The sequence below is a fragment of the Hetaerina americana genome, unplaced genomic scaffold (genome assembly GCF_022747635.1).
Source record: "Hetaerina americana unplaced genomic scaffold, ioHetAmer1.1.p SCAF_3, whole genome shotgun sequence".
NCBI classification, from domain to species: Eukaryota; Metazoa; Arthropoda; class Insecta; order Odonata; family Calopterygidae; genus Hetaerina; species Hetaerina americana.
Genome location: NW_027286874.1, coordinates 71724614 through 71748282, shown reverse-complemented (window position 1 = coordinate 71748282; position 23669 = coordinate 71724614). Strand labels below are relative to the sequence as shown.

General features: G+C 35.0%; 2 protein-coding genes across 2 annotated transcripts in view; both read right to left on the bottom strand.

Annotated features, from left to right (window-relative positions):
• Positions 1-102: 102 nt before the first annotated feature.
• csul (protein arginine N-methyltransferase 5) lies at positions 103-9903 on the bottom strand. Its single transcript, XM_071587378.1, has 12 exons — positions 9782-9903; positions 9568-9658; positions 9374-9492; positions 8340-8557; positions 7695-7807; positions 5110-5407; positions 4362-4570; positions 3077-3199; positions 2728-2903; positions 1489-1692; positions 1214-1395; positions 103-556 (listed from the first exon to the last, which is right to left on the bottom strand). The coding sequence occupies exons 2-12, from the start codon at positions 9654-9656 to the stop codon at positions 404-406; spliced, it is 1884 nt and encodes a 627-aa protein (XP_071443479.1). The 5' UTR covers positions 9657-9658; positions 9782-9903; the 3' UTR covers positions 103-403.
• Positions 9904-11909: 2006 nt separating this feature from the next.
• The window catches only part of LOC139690224 (large proline-rich protein bag6-B), a 42144-nt gene continuing 30384 nt past the window's right edge, over positions 11910-23669 (bottom strand). Inside the window, exons 15-22 of the mRNA XM_071587535.1 lie at positions 23395-23511; positions 23119-23310; positions 22318-22417; positions 22094-22224; positions 21721-21927; positions 16610-16786; positions 16368-16524; positions 11910-14275 (exon numbers count right to left, since the gene is read on the bottom strand). Of these exons, the coding sequence (XP_071443636.1) occupies positions 14046-14275; positions 16368-16524; positions 16610-16786; positions 21721-21927; positions 22094-22224; positions 22318-22417; positions 23119-23310; positions 23395-23511 (1311 nt within the window). The 3' untranslated portion in view covers positions 11910-14045. The remainder of the gene's footprint in view (positions 14276-16367; positions 16525-16609; positions 16787-21720; positions 21928-22093; positions 22225-22317; positions 22418-23118; positions 23311-23394; positions 23512-23669) is intronic.

Genomic DNA, 23669 nt, shown 5'->3' with positions numbered 1-23669 from the left:
TGAAGTGTCGTTGACGAGGCTGCAAAGGTTATCACAAGCGGGGGGTTAGGAATTGGTTATATCAAACATAAAAGCAACTAGGAAGAGATCACTTATTTTTTTTATTCCTTTCGCCACGAACATAAAACACATACGTACAAAGATTACAAAATTTTCAGCCTCAATATCTTTAAAAAAAACTGACAATATAACTTAATAACTCAATATCCGCCACGAAAACAGGTCATGCAAAGAAATCACAAGAATGTCCTTTGCTTGAGGACGCTGCTGTTAACAGAAAAGGAATAATTTTGACTCAACGAAACGAAATATAACAAGTTTAACGCCGCTGGGAAGCGGCAATAAAACCCTAATCACAAACTGAAAATTTTAAAACTTTTAGGGAATATGATTTGTTTACAGTTCACAGCCCGATTGTATAGGACCTCCCACTTGGATTATGTAATGGTCCTGGCACAGGGCTTGTAAGACACCATTCATACCACACATTTTTCCGGTTGCACAATCTCCAAAAGTGAACTTCAAGCATGTCTCCGGCCCTCAGATGAATCGGCTCCTAAAACACGGAAATTCGCAATAATTTTATTTATTTAATTTAACCACGTTTCATCAATGATGGCTAAATGTCTCTCTAAACGTATAATAAATGGTATTTCATTGTTATCGATGGAAATATAAAACACATTTAATTAACAGAATCATACAAGCTTTGCCAGCTGCGGATAGATGATTTTCAATCTTAAGTCACGATTTACAATCGAGAAGCATTATACAGTAGTGCGACGTGATTGTTAAGTTAAGGCAAAACATAATATCCATTCTCTTTTCTAGTGTAAAGAAGACTATGGAAGGATATAAAAATCTTGACAATCTTTACGGGGTCACCCTCATACTTTCACTGTATTAAGCGATCAGGTAAAACAGCAGTTTTTCAAACTTACAAAAACCCAAACCTTTTTCAATTTTCTGATTAATTTTACAGGAATGCCAAAATTATTTTGCAAACAAAATGTACACCAAAATAGAACACAAAAACAATTGTCCATTATGCAATAACTCCTTTCATTCATTTGGGAAGAATTTATTTGTTTTCAATGAAGTCAATTAAATCAAGCTAAAGAATTGGAATCACTTTACACATGATTATAACAGAGCCACATAAAACAACATATTTAAGACTAGTTGCATTTATGAGAAAGAAGATAATACTTACTCGTATTGGAAAGAATATAGGAAACCAACTAAACATTCCTTTGGAATGAGTTTCAGGCAAAATGCTTAAATTTATGTCTTTATAAAGTACTGAATCAAAGAATCCAGAGAATCCATGCAAAACTGAGTCTTGGGATATTTTGAATTCTAAGCACTTGTATCTCCTGTTGTCTATCAACTCATCTAGAAAAAATAGACAATTGATTAATAAACATATTAACCACTAACAAAAAACTTATGATATGACAACTAAAAAATAAATTTAATATATAATACCTTTGTTGGGATGATCAAATTTAAATAGAGCTTGTACTGGAGATAATTCAAGTCTATTTTGAAGGTGCACCACATATGGAGTCTCAAAATGATGAAGAGGATGCTTATCTTTCTCCTTACACAACCGAACTTCATTATATAGCTTTGATGACTGGACAGGGCATAAATAGGAGGTGTAACTGGCTGGAATGCTCACTCCATCATCTGAAAACATGACGAAAGTATTTTAATACTAAAAATTCAATGTACACACAGCAATTCTCTATCATAAATATGAACAGAGACTTTGAAGAATGTTAAAGTTACGCCTATGTATAGAAGTAAATAATAAAAGTTTGAAGCATATGTTTACTCAAACTCAAAACGACAGAAAAATTTCCTGCAATCAATTCAACGTATTAAAAGGAAATCATTCTATGAAAGGTGAGTTTTTGGATTGTCCCCAATGACCACCTACTTCTACGTATCATGATAGTCCCTTCCAGTTTCCCTACATTATTTTCCTTCATAACTCCCACCTGCCTTCATGCTGCCTAAAATATTTTTCACCACTCTTCCTCCTCAAACTTACTTACCCAACATTCTACCTTCTACCACAACCTTTAATATACCACTACCTTTCAATATTTCCTCCATTCACATTTTCTGCCCTTTTCTGATTTGTCCCACCCATTTACTTAGTAATAGAGCTCCTTACTTTGCCCACCCCATTTCACACTTTATTATTATTATTATTACGGACCTTCAAAAAAGATAAAGGAGAGAAACCCAAGATGCTGTAGAATAAAGGCTTTGCAGTTGATTCTATGGTTGGTGTTTTTCTTAAAAAATAATTTAATTTATATGCTGCTGACCATATGTTTTTACAGTGGATGTAAACTTTCAGGTTTGGCTGCAATCATTTCATGCTGGGAATTTCCCAAATTGCAATAAAAATTGTATATTCAACAGCAAAGTAACTGTTGCGATAATCCAGCCTTGTATTCCTACCCATTAAGTACACCAATTCCTACTTCAGGGTAAATATTACCTCACTCACTTTTCAATGAATAATAGAATTACTAATCAGGCTGACTCCTACTGACCATTAATCAATTGCAAATGGTGAGTTAACTCACCATGAGCTACAGGAAAAATATTTTTTTAAATCAATTCAACCAGTATTTTCAGAAGCTTTATGACTTATTGAGATGCCTCTGAAAACAATATCAAAAAAACCTTAGCACTAATGAGTTATACCTTTAAGAAATTTTTGCACACCATCCAAGCACTCTGGAGAGAGCTCATTGTCACCAAAGGAACCCAAGAGTTCAGACACCAGTATGTCAGCTTTTTCTGGGGCTTCCCAATCTCTCATATCACTGGATATGACTTTCACTTGATCTCCCCACATTTCTTCTTGCTGTGCCTCCAATCTACACAAGGATGCAGAGAGAAAGTCATAAGAATACAAAGGTACATATTAACATAAAAATTAGTTAACATAACATAAGTTAAATGTGGCAACACCAAAGAGCACCAGGGGACGAAATTAATCAGTTTTGATCAAGTATTCAAAAGGATGTTCAGAATGGATACAAACACTTACGTTACAACAGCATTGGGATTTTTTTCTACAGCATACACTTTTATTTTACGGTCAGCCTTTTGAGATGCATTGAGAGCTGCTCTAACCAAAGGACCACGTCCTGCTCCAACCACCATCACTATGCTAAAAATATAAAATTTTCACCAAGTTCAAGTAAATCAGCATCCTTATAAAGTAACCACACTGTCATTGAATATCTCACAACATCTAAAATAAGATCGTTTGGAATTATGGTTGCTAAATTTTGAATGCTCAGAAGAATCAATATTAACTTTATGAAGTCTTCCGTAACATGAAGAATAATGAGCAAGATAATTAAGTGTTTCCAAAATCACAGTAAAACCAATCAAGTACTACTTCCAAATTAAAAGAATTGTCAATATGCATAACAGCCGAAATCTAATTACTGGAGTCCTGAAAGTGACGATGTGCAAGATGTGATGTAATTTTGCAGCATTAAGGGTTATTACTTTTTTAAATAGATTCATACCCGATTGCAAAAGCGGTGTTTTTTACGAGGAAGGTATGACATATTCAATGAATGAATCAGTCAAGACAAGAATGTGGTGCCTAATGTTTAATTTCAGGATGTGATAATATCATAAATGAAGAACACAATGTATTTTTCCCTAAGTGTTGAAACTAGTAGTACCACTGTAAAGAACAGTGGAAAAATACCTGGTGTTCTTCATTTAATGAACATGAACTTCCACAAAATAGAGCCAGAAACCATCGAATACATAGTGATAACATAGTCAGTTCCTTGTCGTCCTCTAGAAACTTTTCTATTTACACTTTTAATTCATTTTCAGTTCTCATTATGCCTTCATTTGTCCCCTCCTAATCCCATTCTGTTCAGATGGTCCTGTATCTTATTCTTTCCTAATGTGGACCAAATAAAGAAAAGGGTGAGTGCTACTGGTTGGGAATTAAAGAAAAAAACGTTTTGGAGTTTTCAATTTATCTTTTTCAAAATTTAACAACTAAAAGTTATTTAAAAAATAACATAAAATGTTATCATGTAGGAAACTGCTTCATGACCTTTCAGATAAAAATTATGTCATGACTATCATATTAAACTCGAAAATCATGTCGTACCATATAATTTTGATAATTTCTCAGAAAAATTGTTATGACAGAGACAAGGCTGGCATATTGTCAGACCAACTTGTTAGGACATTACTCTATATTCTACAACACAAACTCAACACTGTTGATAATATTTTCCTTTGAAATTATTACCCACACAATAATAAGAAAATATGTGTGTATGTGTAAAACTTACAGAACTTTCTGGTCTTTTTCATCAGCAGATATTTTATCAATAAGAACACTATAAATAGCTCTTTGGTATTCTGTGTATTTCACTGGATCTTTCTCAAAAACTTCATATGTTTGAGATTCCAAATTGTCCATCAGTGGCTGCAATGGACACTGCAAATAATCTTCATAACCACGGGCATAAACTGTCAATGGATCCACTTGCGAAATCGTCTGAAAAATTGAAGCATTATATTCCTTAAGCACGTCCCAAGTGTATTTGTATTGCAAGCAATCAGAGCAATTTTATCCTAATCATGAAATAAATTAACGGTTAATATTTTCCACAAAACCTTTGGAATTAAAAATGAAAGTTGAGGAAATTCATAGTGTTTCTCTTTCATGAAATTATTTTACCCTCATTGCTGTATGACCATTTGATAACAAACACTTTCTAAGAAAGACAGCTGTGAAGTTAGTCCATTGGAAATTACCTTGAAATTCTAGTCCCAAATACACTGTAATTTTTAAATGACAGAATTAAATCAGAATTTTATAAGACCAGTTTTTTAAAGGTAGTCACTTTTCAAGCTTAAGAAAGCTATACCATGTGAAACTGTAGAAATAATTTTGGTCAGGGAGAGAGAGATACATAAAATTGCTGACTTATGGCAATGCTGAAAAAAGAAATCAAGGGGTAGCCATGCTGTTCAGATTAAAATGCGTGCCCTATGCAATGCAGTGAAGGATTGAACCAGGCCAAAACACGGTACCTGCCAAATGTGATCCATATACTGATGGTAATAACGTATATTTCCATGCTTGTCATTCCCAGATATCACAATTTGAACATCCAATGAGGCCAAGGACCGAACAAGGGCTTGATGAGGCCTAGAAAGCACTGGGTATCCTTTCTTGTTTGTTAGGAACAATGATGTTGGAAGAACTAAGCATTTGAGTGGCTCTCCGGCCCACCTTGAAACCACACTTTCTGGTGGGATATCAGCACTCACTTCTAGGGCAAGACCCAATTTCTTATCAAAATTGCACACAGAACGGAATGTATTCCACCTATAAAGGAAAATACACTAAAATGTAATGATATTTGAGTTCAACCTGCTAATCTGAACTTAGCGGATAAAACCATTTCTTAAAGACTTAGTGACTAATATTTCCTAACCTATTACAGACAGGGAAAATGCCACAGCCATAGTTTACATTAAGTACAGCAAATCATGAGGACTAAAATAATTTGGCATAAGTACCATTTACATGCATATTTCCTAAACACAGTCAGCTGTGTAAACCACTCTCATCAAAAACCGTTTTCCTTCAAGATGATTTTTAGAACTAGATGTTCCCAATAACAATATCTGTGGCGTGAAAGCATGTTGTTATTGATAAACTACAGCCAAGAGCATACATTTCAGAAGTTTACCATGGAGAAAGATCATTTACACTACTGACTAATTTCAACATTTTAAATTACAATATACCTATGACTAACATTTAGCTAGAATAAAATCATTCACATCATTTAGTTTTTATCTCACTTGTGAAAATAAAACCTAGCAGAACTAAAATGCACAGCATTAAAATCATTTGCCATGCACATTTATTGGATGACATGAATAATTTACACAGAGACATCATTTTATACTACAGTGCCTGTCATAATGGTGATTTATTGACTCAAGGATCACAGCGATTTCAACATTTATAGCAATCAAATTGGTTAAATACTTTCATGTTTATTGGTGCTGTTAGTCTACAAGAATGTAAATGAACCTACTAGATGTAATCAAAATACACTTACGAAGATGAATAATATATGCAGTAGGTTCATCAATAAGATTAATTTATACATAAATGTAAATGGCTTGTTTTATGAAACTTGGTACGTTTCCTCTAAAAACTAAGAAATAGTGTAACACTGCATTTTCAAGAAAATTTTCCAAACGCAGCTTTTGTCCTTGCATGGCTTATTATATACCTTTGCCACTGTATAGAATGGTCTCTTATCTGATAGAGCCATTTCATTTAGTTTGTGATTTACATTGTGAATTAGCTGGGAGTGATAATTTAGATGCACGAGGGGGGATGCAGTATAAACATAGAATACTTCATGTTAATTATGCATGTGGAAGGTTATGCCTTCTGTCCTTAACAGAAGACACAAAACAATTCACTGGCATATCATTACCACCTCTTTGATTCAACTCAATATTTTGGAAAGGGACAATGCAGTGGAAACAAGCCTTTTATCACATAGTACCACATTGAATTTTTCTTCCATTTAAGGATAACCGTTGGTCATGGTAGTCTAGGGGTAGAGCGTTGGAGTTTGATTCCCGGACCAGCTTCTAAGGGCACCCCCACCTCCACCCAAACTATGTGATATTTTTCGAGTAACAGATCCTACACGGAAACCATAAACGCTGCAGGAAAAGGCACTGGCCTTCTCTGGAGAGTGAATTTCACGTGCCGTTGGGCTTATTATTGAATGAACTCTACCATCACCTACCACAACGACCTTCGGGTTGATTACCGTATTTATAAGGATAACGTTAGCAAGTTTTAATTTTTTAGGAAATAAGACTTTAACTCATGAATTGGTTGATTGGTGAGGACATGCTCTGGGATTTCGCTTGGTCCTAAGGAGTGGAAGTTTCTTAGCTCCAAGATGGGGCAAAACACTTCCTTTTTCACCAGTAGGGATGAGAAATATTCAATTAACATTAAGATTATCATTAATGCTAGGTTTGAATGCACAATAATAAGGAGTTACGATGGTTTGTGTCAGATTTTTTTGTGATATGATACTAAGTGACGTCAAAGGAATAATAATTTATATTATAGGCAATTATTTCAAAATCCACACAAATATGACCAGCAATTGTGAGAACCAAATTTAAATACTGGCCTGGTTAAATTTCTTCATGTTCTTTCTTTTGTTCCGGGAAAAACTTGGGAAGTGAGCATGAGATTGGGTTTAGGTATGTGGCGAGCCATGCAATAAGGATGTTGCAGAGACAAAAGGCACCTAAGGTAATGGCAGTGGAATACATTCATGAATAAAATAACACTCAATTCAATGTCTAATTCTGTAATAAATACCTTACAGATAATTATATACTTTATACTTACATAACAATTAGGTTTTAACTTCCTTATTTACTCATTCCAAATACCAATTTTCAAATTAAAACCTAAATGGTACCACACACAAAATATCAGGAATTTATACACAACCAAGGGTGGAGTATGACTCGTTCACAGGTGATATACATTGTGATAATGAAACATTCAATGAGTGTCTTCAAATGTTCTGGAAATGGTAATTACTAAAACCACTTACCAATGCCAAGTGTCGGAGGATTTTCCACCAGATCCAACACTTGATTCATCAACATCAGATCTATACTGCTTAGTTCCAACTGCAGAAGACTCCATGGATACATGAACCCACACCTATTATGTACATTTAAAAAGTCATTTCAGTGCTCACAAAACATTTCATATGCATTAAAATTAATTTATACAACGTTTTATCGAGTAACATCCTGCATCACAGCCAAAATCATGATAATTAATGAATAACAGCAACAGCTGTTTTTAACATTTTTTTAATTTCCAGTATACGTTAACTTGTTGAAAAACTGTATCACTGTAAGTATTTAGTCTTCTATAGAACCTAAATTGGCTCATGGGATGTTTATGCATGACATTTTATTCATAATTCTGTTGATGAAATAAGTGGTAACCATAAAGAAAAATACATAAATTCTTTGTTCTCACAAAATGATGATGGAAAGAAAAGCAAGATTTTAGATAACATAAGTTGGACCAAGCATTAATATGAACATAAAACAAATATGATTAATGAACTGACTGAAACTGCAATTAATTACATCTATCTACATATAATAATGATATTTTTTTCTTGCATTATCACAACTGAAAATTCGGACCTACAAAATGACAAAGTATAAAATATTATTACCTGGTAAGTACTATTGGCTTGAAACTTGCTTTGAAGTATCCTAGCCAGATTAGTATTATTAGGGCCACGTAAAGTGACCATGATTGCTGGTAAGCCCAAGTGGGCAGCATACACCAATTCCTGATTAACAGCCTCCTCTGACTGTCTCCTTAAGGTCACATCATCTGCATCCACCGCTAAATATGGAGATAGTTTCCCTACAATAAGATTATTCCAATCTGAAAAGGAAATAAATAACTTCTATTAATTATATTCTATGTGACCTGAGTAAATATAGGTGCCAGACGGCATATAATGCTAGATTGAATATAACTATCAACTTCTGGAGTACATAGGATAATACAAAATACTAAATTTACTTCTGTGTTGCTATGCTTGCTTGATTTAGTAGCAAGTAGAGAGACAGGGTCTGTATTTTTGAAAGATTAAAATATCTGTCAGGGCTAAATCCGGAATCTTCTTTAACGTGGGTTTTTTCACGTTATAAGAGGAAACGCAGACATGACCTTGTAATTTCCTTTCTAACAACATGACTGCATTAAATTAATATATCTATACAAAGATGAATACTTATGGCAATCTATATCACACCATTAGCTCTTTAGGCATTGCATGACTGGTCTATCCCTCATTCCGTGATTATTGAGATTATTTTTCAAAAATCTGAAAGATACTGCCAAGGAATGGAATATTGAAATTTCAAATTATGATGAGTTCATACAAAAATCCAGGATAGTACTAGCATGCAGTGCAATATGTACACTTTAAATTACAGCTCACTATGGTATGAGCATTCGTTATGTGAAACATGAACATTCTGTAATCACGAAATATTACAATTAAAACATTCACCCAGGAGGAAATAGCTAAACCGGTGTCAAAGATGAACTAAAAAAATCACCAACATCCGCAGTGGTAACATCTTCAGTAAGAATAAAAAATCAAAACTTCCTTTCTCATTAGCATTAAAAAGAAACACCACAACATCGTTCGTTTCATTTTACACATGAAAACGAAAATATTAAACAAAATACCTGAGCTTGACAAAATAAGATCCGATCTGGTGAAGGCTCCATGGCGATTTTTTGCTTTGCCACCAATGAATTCGCGCTTGAAACGTGGGTGAACAATAGGAAGGCATATAAAATCAAATCTGAGGAAAAATACAAATTAGTGAATTGCAAACTATAACAGCCATCAATTAAGAAATTAAAAATATTCAACTTACCCGGCCTCAGAGGCTATATGGAGATTATTTCTTATGTCAGTGGCATAGCATAGATCCAAGCCACAGGATACCCTTCTAGACGACGACATTGCTGCAATTTAGGGCAATATAAAATATTATAAATGAAAAACTGCTTTTGCACGTGAAGAAAAAAGGTGAAAAACGCTCATACGAATCGCATTTTTAAAATGCTTAGTTTTCCCAGCAATATTACCTAACTATTTATATCAACTAAGTAAAGCTGTCTAGATATTTCCACTTCTACTCATGAATGTGGTATCCTTAATTTTGCTGAATACTGTTTTTACCGCCTTGACGCCATTGCACACCGGATAATAGTTAATTATCCCATGACAATAGCAGTGGTACTCCTGATTCAGGGTAGCCAATTTCACGGACGACAAATTTGGCAGATCCCAAGCCAGTAATGTATGTCGAATATTCTTGCCACCAATACACATTTCGTGAAAGAATATTCCTGCAAACCAAGAAGCCAAAACTTGAAAAATGTAACATGGGACCTCCCTTGAAGAGTTTTGTTCATGAGCTTTAGCCTTTTCCATGCCGTATGAATTCAAATTTATAAATTACGTAAAAGACCGGCATTGAAATTGTATTACGTTTGCTCCTCTTTGCTGAATGCTGTAGTTCCCGAAGAAATGAAAATGGTCGGCGGATAACCTCCGATCATGGAAATTAAAATATTTTATTGATGTAGCAAATCCCAGATTTCATTCGCTTTAGGGTTTTGTCCCATTTTGCACAACAATCCCGTCGGTAAGTGTTTCGAGTGATTCCGAAATTGGCTAATTTATCCTAACCATTAATTTAGCCTCTTCGAAAGATAAGTTATTGGACATCATATTTTTGAGGCCTCGTTGACACATAGATAACGAAAAACTGGTTGGGTTCCCATTGCCCCTGGATCTCAAAGAGTAATATATTTTATGCATGTTTTGCGCCACTGTGGGCATTGATAATTATGCAGTCATTCATGCTAGTTTTATTAAGTTTTTGACGTTATTGTGAGATTTGGAAGCGACTGACAGCTAAGGTCATTTGCGCCATTAGTGATAGGTGGGTAATTCGGTAGGGGTATGACATTAAGGGATTGGAGGAAGCGTAGAGAGAAACCCAACTACAACATTAGCCTACAGATATTGAAAGGCCCCAGTTTAATGTCCCACCCAACAGACACCATGCCATATGCCACTTGAAAGACCTCCTGGCTTTGCCAATTCGGTGGATGTCAAGGAATGAGAATGATATGCATTAGTTATAGAACGAATAGGTAAACATTCCCTTGGTTGCATATAATTTTTGAAAAATCCAAGTGCCGATGGAAGGGATTAGAAGTTGGAAGAAAATGGCTTTCTTGAAGACGGACTGACCTAATTGAAATATGAAATTTAGTACCAATAGACGAACCAGACCTATCACCTAAAACAAAATAGCTGCCTCATAACCAAGAAAGATAAATCAAAAACATTTTTAATCAATTGTAATGGTTTTCCATTATACTCGATTCTAAAATGATTAACAAGCAATATTATCTCATGAACTTATACCAGGTATGGTGTATTGGCTTGTTCATTCTGATTACCTACTGTTTCTGCTTAAGCTGCAATGATACAAGCCACGTTAAGGCTGGTTCAGCATCCCCATTAAGATGGCTGAAAAGGGAACCTGAAGAGGGATGGATAGCTAATTAGTTGCTGTTGTTCATAACACTGCAGATGAACACCAACAGGAAAACATCTCGTTTTTTTTCCATTAATGCATGACAAATGGAAATAATGGAATATCCTGGCAATCTAATTACTTCTGCCAATCCTCTTAGGGTGGCTGTTGCTATTCAGTAAGGCTGAGAAAGCCACGCCTGATGTTCATCATTATCAATAAAATCACTAAACAGCCAATTAAGCACTCGAAAAGAGAATACACAAAAGGATCAATGTTGCTCAAATAGGAACACAGAATGCTGAGAATGATCCTAATGACTGGAAAAGGTAAGAAATAGCATATAGATGCATCAAGTTTGATTAAATAGAGGTGGGGAATACTAGAGCTATGTACAGAGTAATTTATTTCAAAGGAATGAGAGCCAAAGTCGGGTAGCAATTGTACGAAATAACAAATTAGGAAGGAGGGTAGCAATACAGTCCAGATGAATGATAGAACATTAATACAGTAGATTCTCAATTATGCCAGGTAATACAAATTGGGTCCCAGGTAACTAAAAGTTAGAATGATACAGGTTTATGAAATAAATTACCACAAAAAGATATTTCCTATGTTTCCTTCTTAATGAAATACATCTATCTTCATGAAATAATAATTTCATGAATAAAATGCTTCTTTCACTAACAATTATTTGTATAGTTTTCTATTTGCAGTTCCCATTTCAGTTGTTTGTTACCGAATTCTTACACTTTCCTGAGTTGAACTGGCTTTGGGCACTAACAACAAAAGTAATGCATACGCGATGTAGGTACATAAGTGATTTGGAAAAACCTGTACCTCAGGTTATACATTAACTTTTCAAATCTCAGAACTAGGTACATATTCAGATAAACAAGACACTTACTGTAATTATTAAATCAGACTCAAGAAATGTTGCCGTTGTCCAGGTGTGCATGCCTACAAGCAAATGTTGAATGTATATGATCAAATGGAAATTAAAATGAAATAATTACTGGAAGTGGTTGAAAGTGATGGGAGCTTAAAACTAGCTGTCAGGCAAAGAGAGAGAGATGGGATAGAATGGGGTGGAGGAGCAAGAATAACTGCAGTGAGAAAACACCCAAGTTTTGAAAGAGAGACGGTTTAATAACAACTAACACTGGATTCCAAAACCATCTCAGGATTAGATACATATTGAAAACACTACGAAATAGAGGAAGATACCAATTACATTTTGGTTACACACAAATCTAGGAATTGTAATAAGTTAACACAACTTTCCAAGGCCATAGGCAGATTTGGATCACAATTTAAAGTCTACGAAATGGAACTTAAAATTCAAGGGAGTTAAAAGGGTAAGGATGGTACAGAAGTGAAATGTTGAAGATACAGCTCAAACAAAAATGAAGGAATAATAAGATTGAGTTGATAAAGAGGGATAGAGATGGGAATATGAAAGGAAAACACAGGCAGATCTTGATGAAAATATAACGAAGAATGTGAATGAATTATCAGGAGGTAACAAAGAAAATCTATGAAAGTTTTAAGAGAGAAGAGAGGCAAGTTATACATGGAACCAAAAGATATTCAGAGAAGGAAAACTAAGGCTGAACATAGTACAGAAAGCAAAACTGATGAGAATGGTTTGGTTCTAGGTACTGAGATACACAAAGCATAATGGGAAATGAAGAAGTCATGGAAAAATGGCAGCGTAGATGATACCTCTGAAGGATTGCTCACAAATTTAGAAATCACAAAAATTAGTAAACATGATAAACGTCAAAATTTATATTTTTTTCAGGTATTGCCAATCTTGGGTGTAAAATGAATGAAGAATATTTTAAAGGCAAGTTGCAATTTATTATTCAAGGAGGCTTCATTATAAGGTCACCATTAACATAAAAATGTTGCAGCCTACCTGATCAATTGTGCTTTTAAATATTTTCATTAGCTATTGAATTTGAACATGCTTAAAAATATTTCAATGGGTCTTCAAACAAACAGTGACAACCACACATATAACTTGGTGTGAAATTCTTGAAATTACATAATGGCATGTTATGAAAATGTATCACTGAGGTAGCCCAAAGTAATTATTCTGCATTGAAAATGCAATGTTCAAAGATACATATGGTGCTTGACTATCAAAGATGAAGGACTGAAGAATTGGAAACCAATAAAGACTTTAGTAAACTTGCTACGATTATGCCATTATGACTAGCATACACCCAAAGAGCATGAAAATTTGTGTAAAGTGAATCACAGAGAATAACATTAAATTATCATAAAAAGCCAGTTATTGTTCCCTTACACAAGTACTCAAGTAGTTGGAGATTTTTAAATCTATTTGCATTTATATAAATATAAGACTATCTTTTAGGAATGTTCTTGTACACAAACACTCAGTCATGATTTGACTGGTAAGGAAATGAAACTGTAATTTATCATCTGCTCAAATGAGTGGGATAAAAACTTTCTTAAATATATAACACAATCAAGTACACTCAAAACACACTGATGCAGATGATATCCTTTCTATCTACCATAAAAATGACATCGTAAAGCATAACCACTTTATTACTTACTGATAGGGGAGGAAGCTTACATATGCATTTCTGATCAATAATACAAACACTTTTAGAATCACTTAAGGGGGATACATACATATTATAAGATTTCTTTAAATGGCTACAGGGTGTCTTGGCTGAAAGCCAAAATCCTGAGAACCACTTAATAAAATAGCATTGTGTCACCATGACAAGTATGCTCATATTTCATGGACAACTCAAGTCACACTATTTGGACAGGTAGTTGGCAGCATTTGGGTATCTTTCTGGAGTAAAGTCCGGATCAGAATGGACACGCTGTCTCAGGGAGATGAGTACTTGCTCCCTGTAAGCCTGCTCCAATGCAAGGTCACCTGCTGCAGCTTGCCCCAGCTGTTCAGGTCCAGTGATTGTCCCGCTGCCATCGCGTAATATACTTGACCCCACACCTGCTGCCTCCACTGCATGCTGGACTCGTTCTTCAAGAGTAAGACAAGTAATGTATTGTAACCATTCAAAGGAAAATTTCAAATATGCACATGATACAACATTCATGATCTAAATGCAGTAGACACATATTAAAAAAGAATTTATTTAAACTTCAAAACCACAAGATCTAAAATAATATATTATATCACACTGTTGCCATTATTCTGACTAACTGGCAAGTTCTGGGCTTAGAAATGGGCATTATTACATGGAATCCACGTGCATAATTTGCTGCTTAGTACACCAGCTGACTATCACTGAGATATCACACTTTAAAACATCATGTGATGTAGCTAAACAAGTATTCTTACAACTATTCACATTTCTCAGTATCCACCTGATGGCATAATGGTATGTGCAATTGATTATGGAACACTAAATTGGTGTTCACTGAATACTGCTACAATGTTTACTGCATGTTCCCAACAGACCATACAATCTGTGCAATTAGATCTTTTTCACCTTCAACACTGGTACTAACTAACTTTAACTAACTAAGATAACAAGTACCATTTTTAGTGACTGGCACCACTAAAGGGAGCAGTGAAAAAAATAAGGTCCATTATTTGTTGTGATCTGAACTGTTTCTACTAAAATATTTGAAAAAATTATGTTCATGTTAAAAAGTAATTAATAATACCAGCAATATTTCACACATAAATATTGGGGAATAACTGATAAATCCTTCAATTCCATTAGCAACAGGTATCACACATGTTCTACTAACATTAATCAAATAACCAAAATACAGTTCCACAACAGGTAACAATCATATTTAAGACTGTAGGGGAAATTTAGTCATCTTGTAAAAGTGTAACCAGCTATATCAGTCCTAAAATATTTCGTGCACAGGAGAAATCTGAAAAGTCCATGCAAAGCCAGAGAGATGGGACAACTGTTGCACATCAGAGTTATTTTCAGTTAGTAGCTTCTCTTGAAAGGTCACCCACCAAATACCAGCCTAATCTGTCCATAACTGTTTGTTTTTAGCATTTATTTGAATGGAGCAACTTAAATGATTTCCAAAAAAATAATGAACGAGAATGTTGTGCGTTGATCAAACATTATTTTATTAAAGGCAAATTGCCTCAGGAGACTAAAGAGACACTTGAATAACATTAGGGGGAATCTGCACCATCAATTAAAAATTGTTTTTTGAGGGGTTCCAACATTTTAAGAGAGGTCATATGAGCAAAGTGATGCTGAACATTCTGGATGCCCAGTTTAGGTCACTACTCCAAATCAAATCAGCATCTCAAATGAATGACTACATTATATTTTGCATCAACACTGGGACATGAGAACCCTATCAATTTGATGGGTGCCACAATTTCTCACGTTTAACCACAAATGAAATCATTTGGTATGCTCCAAGGTTAGTTTACAGAAATTTCAGTTATATCCACAGGTGTTGTTTCATTACAGTGGAAAAAACAGATACACCACTGCATGCCTGAAACCAAGGACTACAATGTAGTCCAAACTATGAGATGCCAGTAGGGAGTTTATACCAAACAAGGTGAAGACATCCCCTCAGCTAGAAAGGTCATGGTTACAGTTTTTTTTCTGTCATTGGTAAGGAAAAATCTTCATTAACTATTTGAAAAAGATTTGAACTATTACAGTTGCATACTATTCTTTGCTAACACACTGTTTTAAAATGGAGTCACAGTAAAACTGTCCATTTTTGGTCAACAAAATTGCCCTTTTCCATCATGACCATGACTAGCTCACTCCTCTGCCTCATCTCCTTATTCCCCAGATTTGGATCCCTTGGACTATGCATAGTTCATACCACCAGAACACACTGGTAATACAAATCATACATTAAATATTAGCAAAAAACTGTACAAAATAGTATTCATTGAGCATTTAGATAAAATGAAACAATTAATGATTGAAGTAATTAGTGATTTTTTTGGCAAAATTAATATTTCTGTTCGTATGAGGGGTAAAAAAGTTATGGTATAGTGATTAATATCACAGTAGCAGGGTATATACTGTGCACTTTGACAAAATGTAAAGACTAAGGGAAATAAGTTCCCATCTCGAGAACATATTAGCTCTTTCCAGAGAACTCACCTGATATAATTTGGCTCACATTTCCACGGCGCTTGGAACTCGCGACAACTTTCCTACGCTTTGAGGGCATTCCTGCCAGATATACATCACTAAAAGGGGGTTGAGATCCTTGTCTACGCTGTCTCACTGAGTCCCTGGCAATGATTGGCACCCACTCCTGGAAAACAAAAGGCTATCATATACTTCACTGTTTAAAACCCAGCAAAATCAAATACAAATTTATAAGTGAAATCAATCCTTACTGAAGGAAGAGCAGTGGGCCAATTATCAGCCTGTAAAAGAACTTCAGGTATGTCTTCCATTTGAATATCATCCTCTGCAGATTGGTCAAGGTCTGGAGTTTCTTCCACAATTTCAACACCATTTTCAACAACAGGGATCTCCACTGGTGCTCTAGCAACATTTTCTGTTTCCATGGCCTATGTTTAAGAACAAATGAACATTATCCTTCATTGAAATAAATCATGTAAACAAGAATGCATGCATTGCAAATCAATTAATTGAAATAAACATTTGAGGTCACAAATATAACAGCCATTAGAGAGTACAAGTTCTTTTTTCAACTTAAAGCAAGTCATACTAAGGATGAGGGCAAATATGAGGGAAATGAAGGGAAGAGGGCCCTAATTATTTAACCAATATACTCGCTTGGAATACTTTGCTAATATACAATACATATTCCTAAAAAATTGCATTTAACCCTTTGAGTGCTATACCAAATGGCCTCACTTCAGGCAAAACTTGCCTGATTATTTTCATGAGAAATACAGGAGTTAGGAAAAATGCCTGTAAAACATTATTATTCATAATAATTTGCTGAAAATGTTACATGTATCAGTGAACATACTATCCTTTTGTAAACATTGTGCTTTGAAGCAATTAAAAAAAGCAGTAAAATTATTACCCTGCACTAAGGCAGAGAGAGAGACTAACACAACTTTCGTTGTGTTTACAGCTTGTTAGGGTAACCTGAGAGATAATACAGCACTCAGCACTTCTGCAGTAAACAATGTCCCACTAATTCAGAAAGTCTGACTCATTATTTTCAGTGGATATTGAAATCCTATATCTCTAGGTGGATCAAAAGTTTCGAGGAATCTCCTTAATTTTACCTCCATAACACAGGGCCTAAGATGCTTCACTTCAAATTTAAGCAGTAAACAACATCCCTGCATGGAAAAGACTCATTTTAAGATGATACAAGGTCCCGCTCACTTTATATCATATCCACAATAGGTTTGTATTTCTGCAGATGAAAGTGTCAAATATCTCAAAGGTACTCCATGTTTCCATTGTGTTGGCAATGGACCAACTCCGCTGAGAGACAGGAAAAAATTCCCTTGCTATACCAAGCAATAGTGAAAATACCCATCAGAAAAATCTTCCTTATCATGCACACTTGCTAAGATATCAATGATTGTTACAATGGTAAATGAAATTGTTTCAAAAACTGTTTAAAATGAAAGCAAAAATTATAGCAGATTTGATATGGCAGTATATAAATAAGGATATTTATTCGAAAATTGGATCAATAAGAGAAAAAAGTTAATAAAACTAGTGTAATGAAGGAAAAAGAAGGAGAATATAGAATGAAAATAAGAATTATTTCATTTACATTAACAGCCATTGATAAAAGAGTTGCCATGATTGACTCTGGCATTTTTGGAAAAATTCATCACCATCGGTCACCGCAACCTTGGCACTTAAAGGGTAGAGAGAGAGGGAACAGAAGCATTCTGGCGACAAGAATATTTGGCACATGTACCCATCAGTCTAACTCCTCTCCTTACTAGAGGGATATTCCCTCACTTGCTGTCCAGAGCAAGAAGGTATATATATTCAGTGTGCCGCTTTCCCTCACCAGTCATATATGAGGTCTGTACAAAAAGTATCACGAATTCTGAATTTCTGCAGGTTACGTATATTTGATTTTTTTGTGGTGCTATGTATGGTACTTATGCCTCTCCCTTATGCCGAAAAGTTGGGTTATTTTGAATGTTTTGTTAATTTACACAGCTGTTTTTCTGGGACGTGTTTTGGCTTGTCTATGATTTTTGCCTGTTCCAAAAAATGGATCAAAGAATCTGTATCAAATTATGCGAGAAAAACGACGTGCAAAGGAACAAAAGTGCGCAGACGCATTCTGAATGTTGACTGTGGCATATAAAGAAGCTACCTTGGATTGAAGCAGCGTTTATCGGTGGTACCAAATGTTCTCACAGGGCTGAGAAGATGTGAACGACGAAGAGCGTGCTGAAAGCTCAAGCACATCAACAACAGGCAAAAACATTGATGTAGTTAAGAAAATAGTACTGGCCAATCGTCAAATCACCATTAGAGAAGTTGCTGAGGACCTAAACATATCCATTGGCTTATGCAATTCGATTTTCACCAATGACTTGGGCATGACACGGGTCGCCGTGAAATTCGCACCAAAATTGCTCAATTTCGACCAAAAACAGCAACTCATTTAACATTGCTAATGAGGTGTTGGACACTGTCCGCGACAACCCAAATTTGCTACGGAGGGTGATAACTGGTGACAAATCATGGATTTATGGTTATGACATGGAAACTAAACCTCAATCATCCCAATGGAAGCTGCAGCACGAGCCAAGAAAGAAAAAAGTACGCCAAGTTCAGTTGAGTGTGAAAGTTTTGCTTACAGTTTTCATCGATTGCAGGGGCGTGATGCATCATGAGTTCTTGCCACAGGGTAGAATGATAAATAAGGAATATTACCTGTAAGTTATGCAGAATTTGCGTGAAGCAATCCACCACAAATGCCCAGATTTGTGGAAGAACAAAAATTAGCTTTTGCACCATGACAATGCCCCTGCTCACACATTGTTGACTGTGCGCCAAGTTTTGGGCAAAAACAACACACTAATGATGCCACAGCCACCGTATTCCCCAAATTGGGCCCCCAGTGACTTTTTCTTGCTCCCAAAACTGAAGAGGCCCATGAAAGGATGACGCTACACTACGATAGACGAGATAAAAACTGTATCGAAGTTGCTTCGAAGGGGACAAAATAAATATGCAAGAATAAATAAATATTTTTTGCGACAACGCATAAGTCGTGATAATTTTTGAACAGACCTCGTAGACCCTCACACACTGTCCCTGACATCACCTTTAGCAATAAAATATGCTCTAAAATTGGCCACTATGAACTGACCTTAAATGTTGGTATTGGCATTCAAAGAAAATTAAATCAAAAAGAACAATATAAAAAAGGCTTATTCATAACCTGGTGTAAAAAGCAAAACTGACAGATTTTTAGGATACTCAGACCACTTTGATAGCTATAAAACAGGTGATGCATGTACACTTAATTCGAAAGTGCTGGAAAGAGAAAAGACAAATAAATCAAAGGCAAAGAATGTCATGGCCGGCAGCCACCTTGGCAGACTATTTCCAGGGTGCAGGGATGACCAAAATATAACAATATATTTGTATTTTTACTATGATAATTGAAAACTCAGTTTTTCCAGACCCTCCAGTATATCACAAACACACACTGATATTATCAATAGAAAACCGCCTCTCCTAAAATTTTAATTAATGCATTTAATGTAAAAAAATTTTCCACCGAGGATAATCAGAATATTGCAAATCAAGAACCAGCAAACCCTTACTGTTTTATGGGTAATAGGTCCATGTTATCACAATAATTTTATTATTAATTTTTATTTCCAGTGTAATTACTCCATTCCAGAATATTCCAAGATATTGGCAATTTAATTAATTTCTGTGATGTGAGTAGCAAATTACTTTATGTTAATTCATTTCTGTTGTCTCCTCAGAAAATAATCAGCAATGCTTCCCGAGGAACTGAAATTATCACGTTTATGATTTCGTGTCATTTCAATTACCAATTACTCCAATATCCACCATTTTCCTCCATCAACTATTTAAGTAATATACATTATTATAAGTATGATGATTACTATAGACTAAGTTGAGATAGGCAGTGAGAGCCAGCAATTTTACTACACAGGAAGAAAGGCAGTGGCCCCGTGAGTTGGAAGATGTCAAGAGGGAATGATGATGGATGGAAGAGAACAAAATGAAGGAAAAGTAGGATAATGGATTTGCAGATGAAGTGGTGGAAGGGAATAAGATTGTCCACTGATTCAGTGCTTCAGTTTGTTCAAATCGTAATGAAATATGATTCAGTTGCACCAATGTTGTTATGGATGACTGAAGGGCTGAACAAACAAATTAAGGAAAATCTGAGTGCAATTTTCTCTAACTAACCCAAGCCCAACCCCAAAAACTTTCTATGCACTGGAACAATTTGCAATCTTTTAAGGTACATTTGAAACAAATTACTGTTAACAAAACCTATCAGTTATAAAAATGGCACCCTCTTGTTTATACCAGAGGACATTAACTGTTAAAGTTATATTTAAGGTGATAAAGTTAAACTTATACACCCTTGGGAAGTTGAATTTACTGCTTATCAATATTTTAACCATACAAAAGAACAACTAAAGTGTATCTCCAGCTAGAATGGTTTTCCCAGTGAAATAAGGATGAATATAATGAAGGGAAATTGATGTAACAACACCTTAAGATGACGTCATCGTTTCAACCCTAGGTTGTTCAAAGAGTTAATAATAGTGGACCTTACAAAATTTTTGGTCCATGTTTACTTCTCTTGAAAAAATTCCAAAAAGTCAAGCCATTAACAGTAAATCTGATTGTATTTTCAATTTTGTACAGAGCAACAACATTCTTCAAAATTTCAACATGGCTAGTCAATTTTCAAAACTATGTTTAAAAATCTACTCGCATTCACAACGTTAACTGTCATGAAGTGGAATACTATATAGTATATATAATTAATTATTTGATTGACATGTGGTGTAAATTTGTACGTAACAGCTTAGTTTTGATTTTTTTTACATGTTGATTGAGAAACTGATGTTTTTGAGATGTGGATTTTCTTTTTTTTGTGCAAGATTTTGGTGCTTGGAAGTTTCCTTAAAGTGCATTGCTTTCTACCTCACTGATTTTATTTATTATCTTTTGTGAGATTGATTGGATTTGAGATGTCTTGTTATTTTTCCAAGGTAAGTTTGATTGTAATATTTGGGACTTGTGTGCCACCTGACATTCTCTATCTACAAATGTGTGTTTTAATAATAATAATATATTATATATTATGTTATCCACAGTTACCAATGTTTCCAAACTATAGCATTAGAGAAAGTCGATTAAATATGATCATGGCAGTTTTTATTTATTTTAAAGGAGACAACCAAATTTGCTGAACTCTGATAATCAATGTAATCGACAGCTACTCTAAAACAACTGCAATCATCACCATTGAAATGAAATTTACCTCTTGAGGTGTCCTTTCTTTGGGAGAAGAGGATGGTTTCCCTGAACTGGAAGCAGTGTCTTCTACATGTCTTGATTGACGAACAATGAAATCCTCAACATTAATGCACCTTGCATTCATTCTAGTTACATAGTTCCGGAAACGAGTCAGAGAACTATTAATGGTCCAGCGTTGAAGTTCAGGGTGAACACCACTTGTCAAATGACGCTAAAATAAATAAAGAGGGGAAAATTAAGGCAATGTACTTCTTTCCATCCTGCACCTTTATTATTATGGCCCAACAATGTGAATCAAACTGTTCTAGAAAATACCGTTCATGCAATTTTCAAGCTTAATCCACATAGTTAAGAAATGGATGAAAAAAACCACTCACGACAGCCACTTGAAGCATTGCTTCCACTTCTCTCTCACCACCATCACAGCAATTCAGCAAAAGGGATGTCAGCTCCATCACTATTACACTGCATAAGGCCATCAGTGCCGGGCCAAAAATCCCAGGATTCGCTGTAAGTAAAATATACAATGCAAATTACACCATGACTTCTTTATGATGGTTATGAATAAACATAAATGCAAGCAAATTAGATTGACACTTACATTTGGTTATAATGAGACGAATCAGCTCTGTTATACGGACTTGACAGAATCGGTTGATGGATGCCATCAAATCCACATCCTCACGGATGCGTATTGCTTCCTGTGAAGTCAAAATTGACATGTAAATGATTACTTGATTCCATAGTATTAGCCTTCAACAATAAACTGTTAAACGACCAAAAATCATTTCAAAGAAATCAATTCTGGCACCATAAAAATAAATCTTAAGAAATACAGTTATGTACAGTGACTTATGAAGTACATAAATGGCACTATCATGCGATTCATTATAATACGCCATGAAATGGATGCAATACTCTTCTTCGGTAGAAAATTCAGGAAAATATGTTTCCATTTCCAAAATTATGAACAAGTAGTTTTTGAGAGTTTAACAAGGATTATATTTTGAATGAGGAAGCAAAAATGTTGAAAGGGTATTTATTTCTAAGGTACAAAATGTACTACAAGTCAAACAGTGGTTTCTATACTGATTGTAGTGATAGCATCCAACAATTTATTATTTTTTATGCATACCAAAAACAGTGACAATAGGCAGTCCATTGAGTTCAAAAACCAGATTTTCATTCATGTACAATGCATAGCCTTTAATTATGATATTTGCCCAGCTTTTCTTATTAGTAAAGCATAGGCAACAAAAAATATTGGTCGCATATTGCCTGGTTTCTTGCAATTTATAAGAGAGAATTTTTAATGCTGTAATGGCTATTTTCCTAAAGGATTTTGGAATTTTTCGTCAGTCACCTGAGAATATTTAAATATTCAATGTCACTGAATATTTACCATTATATCTGCAGGAGGTTGAATTTCCAGTAAAATTCTATCAACTGCTTCAGATATTCTCTCTTGTGTGGGAAGCTGACCCAGCAACACTCGCTGCAGTACAAAGTCATTCAATTGTGGCTGCATCTGATCCAACACCCGTGAGTGACCAACACTCAGGGCAATCATATTCTCAAAGGTCATATTTCTAGCCTAGAGCAAAAATGAACATTGCAGATAACATACAAAGCAAAAAAAAATATCCCTGTTAATGTCACTATTAAACAATGGACTTACTACGAGCATGATCAAATCAGTTAAAAATGATTCTCCCTCTGAATATGAATAATCAGGAACAGTCTGCAGGAAATCAGCCACTGTAGGGGACCCTTGATACAGCATTGATGTGGCACCCTAGAGTGAAAAATGTTACTGCTACATAAGGGGTTAAAAACCATAACAAGATTCAACACAGTGCAGCAAAATAATTCAAAGGATGGTGTAAAAACATATTACACAATATACTGACAGTATTAGCCTTTCTTATAAGTGTGCAGTCCAATTTGATGCCC

Coding starts and splice junctions, on each gene's coding strand:
- csul (XM_071587378.1), bottom strand. CDS start 9,656: ATGTCGTCGTCTAGAAGGGTATCCTGTGGCTTGGATCTATGCTATGCC. Junction 9,493..9,567: donor CATATAGCCTCTGAGGCCGG/GTAAGTTGAATA, acceptor ATTTTTCCTCAG/ATTTGATTTTATATGCCTTC. Junction 5,408..7,694: donor TCCTCCGACACTTGGCATTG/GTAAGTGGTTTT, acceptor TTTCCTTTATAG/GTGGAATACATTCCGTTCTG.